At 40.1% G+C, this 6,799-nt stretch overlaps 1 protein-coding gene across 1 annotated transcript in view; it reads left to right on the top strand.

The window, feature by feature from the left end:
• The first annotated feature begins 524 nt into the window (after positions 1–524).
• The window catches only part of VWDE (von Willebrand factor D and EGF domains), a 36,015-nt gene continuing 29,740 nt past the window's right edge, over positions 525–6,799 (top strand). Inside the window, exons 1-2 of the mRNA XM_053945875.1 lie at positions 525–612; positions 5,821–6,005. Of these exons, the coding sequence (XP_053801850.1) occupies positions 525–612; positions 5,821–6,005 (273 nt within the window). The remainder of the gene's footprint in view (positions 613–5,820; positions 6,006–6,799) is intronic.

Genomic DNA, 6,799 nt, shown 5'->3' with positions numbered 1-6,799 from the left:
AGAAATATAAAACACTCTTTGTGGTCTATAGAAGGACCTGGCTCTTCTTCAGCATTTTACCGTACATCAGAAAATTAAATACAGTTCTGGGTTGGAGGACAATAGGACATTGCTCACGATGCCAATCTGCTTTGGGTCTGTTTGGACCTCTTTGGGCTATGGACAAGCATCTTCACAGAGCTCCCGACAAGAACCAAGGACGGCTTCGTTCGTTTTCTTGCAGCGAATGCCCAGGAGGGAGCCACAGGGGCAGGGGATGCCTCAGGGGCAGGAGATGCCACAGCTGCCCGGGCACAAACCCCTGGCTGTGGCGGCCCCAGAGCCGGGACGGGGCACGGACGCTCCCCCGGCGACCCCGGCGGGGCCGGGCCGGGCCGGGCCGGGTCGGGCAGGGGGCGGGCCGAGGCCCCCGAGGGAGGGGCTGCGCGGAGGAGCGCGGTGGGCGCGGGGAGCGGCCACAGGCACAGGAGCTGCCGGCGGGCCGGGAGCGAGCGCGGCTGGGAGCGGAGCTGAGCGGCGGGGCCATGCCGGGGGCCGCGCCCGCAGCCCCGCGCCTCTGGCTCGGCGCGGCCGTGCTGGGCTGGCTGGCGGCGGCCGGGGCCCGCCGGAGAGGTAAGGGACCCCGGGCACGGGGAACGGCAGGTGAACGCGCCGCAGGGGCGGGGGCGGGCGGCTGCTGCGGCGGGGACAGCGCCCGGCGCTCCCCGGGCCCGCACCGCCTGGCCCGCCCGGCGCGGGGGCTGCGTGCCGCAGGTTTCACTGGAACAGGCTGAACTCTGTACCTGCCGAAGTAGGAACTGCCCTTGTCACAGCGCACTTGCGCGGAAAACCTGCCCAGGGGAACTCCGGGAGCGAGGGTGCTCTCTCCTGTGTTCGAGCCACTGTGTTGGAGGTCTCCCACCCTCTGTCCTTGTTGTGCCTTGGCACATCCTTACCTGGGACCTCTGCTAAACCCGTGCCTGGATAGCTTCTAATTTCGGACGGAAAATCTACATCAAGTAGATACAATAATGTATCACAATGAGAACTACTGGAAAACGTTCTGTAATCATATGTTTTACACTTTCATAAAGGTTATGCGATTATTTACTACCAGTGCAAAGCATCTCATAGGGTGTGAACAGAAGTGGCTGAAAAGTGTTTTAACACCCAGTCTAATGAGCTTATTTATAAAAATGTATTGATTTGTGCGTGTTGATTTGATTTTCTTCATTGGTCCATGCATAGGAGTCACCATGTTCCTGTTCCATGGGATTGCAATAGTGTCATTGCTACAGCATTTTTGCTCATGTTCTTTTATAGGTCTCACCAAAGAAAATGGTATTTTTTTACAGTAATTTTTATGTTCTCCTTTAAAAGTATTACTCTAAAAAGTTGTTCCAGGACAACTTCTTTCAAAAAGTGAACTTTTTACTTTTTTTTCTATTTTATTCTTTTGGAAGAGTTTAGATCCACAAATACTTTTGTTAAATTCAGTAATAGTTCTAATTTCTACCTTGGGAAGTTGGTATGCTGCATCTTTTGCAGTCAGTGGATGCAAGAAAAAACACATTCATGCTCACAGTGGACACTTACTAAAGACACTTTTAGTTTATCAGTGGTTGCTTTCCAAACCCCAGCCTTTGGGCAGCAGGACATATACACTTATAAGCTAGTTGTACTGAGGAACTGGATTGCCAGTGCTGCCACTCTACCCTTGCCTGTCTGTGCTCTGCTGTGACTCCTTTTCCCTTCTCCACTCCAGTTTGAACCCAGCAGTCCTCAATTCCTTACTGTTCCTTTGGGTTGGAAGCATTCTGGACAGGTGGAAAATCATTGACCCCTCTCCGCACATGGATGGAATAGAGATGTGAACAGGAAGTTGAAAAGCCCTTCCTTTGTGGAACTCATTTTCCACCCCAGTGCCTCAGAGATAGTCATCAGGAGCCACTTCATATCTCTTTGTGGCAAATGAGCTCCTGTGTTTACTTGAAAAACCTCTTTGACTTTTGGTTAAGGTGTTCAGAGGTATTATATGACTCAGTTTACAGCAGCCATGGTAGAAACCTCAACGTGTTTGCAGAGATTTCATCTGTATCTCTCACCAAAGGCTCATCCTCTAGCACAAGGCCATCCATGTGTTTAAGATGTTGCATTTTAGGTTCACATTTCTCAGTATCCATCAGGACCAAGGAAGTCTGGGATGGATCAAAGCAAAGCTCACTGCACTAATCCTGAAGACAGGAAGAAGCAAATATGGAATCAAATTCTTCCTGGTGGGCAGAGAGACAAATTGAAGAAAGGTAGAGAGCCATGAGCAGTATATATATAAGGTGTTTTTAGAAAGGAGCACAGAATATGATAAAACAAAGTAAACTCAAATGCCAGGGAATTTGCTGCATATTTTCCCAGGATGGACTGTTTTTTTTCAGCAGACAGTGTGTAGTGTCTGGATCTCCAAACAGAATGGGAGAGTTAGAACTTCATAGAAACAAGTCTCTCCTAATAACCTATTGACAACCTTTTGTGTGTATCTCCTCTAGTTTAAGTGAAAACACAGGTGCACAATCTATAAAGGAGACTGGATATAATGATCTTATTTCTTAAGTATTCATGTACTTTATAACTGGATTTTCACTATTCTATAGCAAATATTTAAAATGAGAGTTGTTAAATCACTAATACATTTAAACATCCATAAAATAATTTTTTAAAATATTCCCATATATATGGAAAGGTATTTTGTCAAGAACAATCATGAGTAAATGCTAAATTTCATTAAAACTTAAATGCGTTTTCTGTTTCATGTCAGAACATGTTAGGTTTTTTTGTTATTGTGGATGAAGTCAAGTCACCAGTAGCACAGAGATCTTCCCCTAATTTAATGTTCCTCACATCCTGGACAGAGCTGGTGGGTAAGCCTGTCCTATAGGTAACCTTCCTTAGCACTTGAAAGCTATCAGAACCTGTTCTCCGTTCCATATAATTTTGTCAGATTTGAATCATCAGGATGCCTACAAGAAGGAGGGAGAAAAATTATTTACAAGGGTGTGTAGTAACAGGGCAAGTGGTGGTGGTTTCAAACTGAAAGAGAATAGGTTTAAATTAGATACTAGAAAAATATTCTTTACTGTGAGGATGAAACAACTGGAACAAGTTGCTCCGAGAAGTTGTGGCTGCCCCATCCATGTAAATCTAGTGAAAGGTGTCCTTGCTTGTGTCCTGGAAGATGGAACTATATGATCTTTAAAGTCCCTCCCAGCCCAAACTACTCTATGATTCTATAAAATTGCTGGGTGTTAGACACAGGCAAAGCTTTTCTGGAGCATTTCAGCAAAGTCAGTATTCATCATTCTGAGAATAATATTTGAAAGAATGCTTATATCAAAATCTGTTTTTATTTAAGGTATCCAGAATAAGGAAATCATTATTTCAGTGGAAAACGTAGCTAACTCCCTCTTAAATGCTTCTGGTTGGAGCAGATCTTTTCTACAGGGGTAATGTTTTTGCAGAGAACATGACATTAATTTTTTGTGTGTCTGTCCATAAATATGATAATTTTTTTCTGCTGTTGCTGAAGTTCGACAGCACTTCAGTTACACTTAGGTGTGTAAAAAAGTTGTTTTTATTTGTGTTATTGATGATGACAGTTATTTTCAGTTGTTTTTCAGAATGAAAAAAAAAAAGAAAAAAAAATCAACCAGTGTTACACAACATAAGATTTCCAAACAATAACTATGGAAATATTAGCTTACTATACTTCTAGAAAAGAGAAAAGGATACGCTGGATTCATAAAGAGCTGGATGGCCTTTTAAAGTGATGTGCATAATAATAAGAAACTTATAATTTGATCTTTAGTAGGATTTATATCCCTATTACAAGTGACTACAGTCAGCTGTTTTAAAGATCTATCAAATGATGATCTAATTAAACTGTAGAGGAAAAGAAAATAAAGACTTGTCTCATGTCTAGCCTGATATATTAATGGAGAAGGTAACAGATATTAATTGTTTCAGGAGTGATTCAGTTACAGGAAAGAAAACTAATGAGGGTGCTGTATGAAAGGGAGAATTCCAGTAAAAAATAGAGGACAGGAAGAAACTTTCATCATGGTTCGTAAACTGCTTGTGCTGTAGCTTGCTTGGAAAACATTTCAATAACACACATGACTGACCTGTGATTCTTCAAGGGCTTTCCTCTAAATTCCAGTGAAGGGTAAGTTCCCTGTAAGGTCAAATTGTATGGACATGAATAGCCCACAGGCTACTACAGGAAACTCAGAACACAGTGGTGGCGCAGTCAATCACACTGACTTCCAGCTGCCCTTAGAGGATAGAAGATAAAGCTATTGTTACCTGCCTGGGTAGCCTAAAGCCATATCTGATTAAATCTTTAGTCTTTGAAAGACTGTAGGATTCTCATACTGTGCGGAGAGAGATAAAGTGTATTCTTTCATTAGGGCATCTTCTCCATTTAAAGGTGGGGAATTACCTGATTTTGAAACTGTTTTATAATTGTGGTTATCTAGAATAACATGAAAAGTGTGGAAGACAGTAAACTATCTTATATTAATAAACCAAAATGTTTCTAATCAGTGACACAATTATACTATGCAAAATATGCAACAAATACAGACAAACCTGGGACCAAAAGCTGGAGCATTCGTATTAAAAATGTAACATTAGACAGCTTTGCTTACAGCTGCATCTTTAAATTCAATAGAAGCATAATGAAGGCAAAAATTAAGATTCAGTATAACTCAAAATTCTGTTCACAGTTAGCATCAGTTGGTGTCCATGTTTAAAAGCAAGGTAAATAGATAGGTATACTTTTAATGTCACTTATATATAAATGTTCCCTTACTTTTTTTTTTCATTCTTCTCAAGCACATTCCCGAACAAGAATGACTATTCAGTATGTTGCATGTAAATATGCTGTTAGCCAGAATGTTTGTTGTCACTGTCTTGGACAGAAGTCAACTCACCTGCCAGATCAGACTCAGAAATTGTGGCATTCTGCTTTATTTCTAAATGAGTTTGCATTAAAAAAAAAAAACAAACAAACAACAAAACAAGCAAAAAACCCCAAAAAACCCCAAACAAACAAAAAACTCTGATAAAGACTGCTTCAAATTCTGATCCTTCATTTTATCTATCAGAAAAGTTGAGAAATTTTTCGAGGCCGCAAAGTCACTTAGATGTCAAAAAAGGTATTTGGCAGTTGTGTTTCTTTATTGTAATTTAGTATGTCATTCATGTAAATTGACTTAAAATGTGTAATCAAGTATCTACCCATTTTAATACACACTTTTGCTATGTTCTGCATGTATACATGCAAACTGCATGCAACTATCTCTCATCCATTTGAGGGAATTACTAATTTCATGCAGAGGAGTTCTGTAAAGTGGTAATCTATTCTGAAAAGAGCTTTGGATAAACCTTCTTCCTGAGGTAAGTTTTTTATATTTTTATGTAACTGACACCTCATATGTGTTCAGGTTTCATAAATATCAGTAGAACTAGAAAATCAAAATCCAGATAAAATGTGTATAAACTTATGCCTTCCCACTGGTTTTGCATCCAGGGTAAATGCCTATGTGGTTATTACTGCATTTATTGTCCACTAAAAGAGGGAAAGTTATGACATAATGAATTCTGTTAAATTTCAAGAGTGCTAACGTGCAAAGTTGTTGTTACTAAGACTTGAGTATATTCTTTCATAAAATTAGTTTTGCATAATATTGCAACATATCCTTATTTTCCTTTAAAAATGCTTAGCATCTTTTCTAAAATACTTGTTAGGCATTCCATCTTGATACTCGAAATGCTCTGGCTCCACAGTTCTAGAATGCTCTCCTGGTGGACATCAGATCCTGCAGAACCCTTACCGAAGCGTGGATTTTGATTCATCCCACCTCCAGCAATCAGCTATTCAGGATTTAATCTGTGACCATTCCCTAATACCAGGATGGTATCGCTTCATGATTTTTGATAAGACTGCTGAGATGCCAACCACGTGCGTGGAGGTATTGTTAGAAATCCTTTCATTCTGAGAAATAGATATTTTGGTGACGACTTTTTCAGTAGGATAGGTATAAAACAGTGTATGATTATGGGGAGTGATGTGGAACAATACAAAGTTTCTATCTTCTCTAAATACTTAAATATAATAAATGTGTTAACTGGAAAATTAAGTCTTAAGCATTGAAAATTTTACACAGAATGGGCAATAGCAGAGGATGATAAATCCCTTTTAGAGCACTCAAAAACTGTAATTTCCACTCAGTGCTAAAGAAATTTTCTCAGTAGCAGCATAGCAGGCCTATCATGTTGTAAAGCTGGAACTATGTGATGATGGTCAGTGTGTTAGGAAGGCCATGTGAGAGCAGTATAAATACTTGCAGCCACATGAACCCAGTAATTGTGGACATGATGGCTTTTAAAGTCATTATGTCATAGAAAAGAGATTACTTCTAAAGTCACTTCGTCTAACAGAGCTAATTGAATATTAGTTGCCTTGTCATCTGCAAGCCTCCAAAGACTCAAGAGTTGCTTGAAATATTTAATACTTCAGATGACTAGTTCTTTATTTCAGAGCTTATTTGTAGCTTTATTTTGGAGCTTATTTGTAGCTTTATTCTAAGGAGATACATCTGTTTTAGTTTCCCCTTTTAAAAACATTTCCTTCCTTAAAATACTTAAAAATGTCATTAGAATATTGTAGCCTTGATTTTTCTAATGAATTGAAATTTCCTTGTCACAGTCTCTTAAATCCTATCAATTAAGTTATTTTAAATGAATACATATAAAAGTTCAAACA

This window comes from Vidua chalybeata, chromosome 1 (assembly GCF_026979565.1).
Source record: "Vidua chalybeata isolate OUT-0048 chromosome 1, bVidCha1 merged haplotype, whole genome shotgun sequence".
NCBI lineage: Eukaryota > Metazoa > Chordata > Aves > Passeriformes > Viduidae > Vidua > Vidua chalybeata.
Note: the sequence above shows the minus strand (reverse complement) of the source record. Positions and strands in the feature narration are given on the sequence as shown.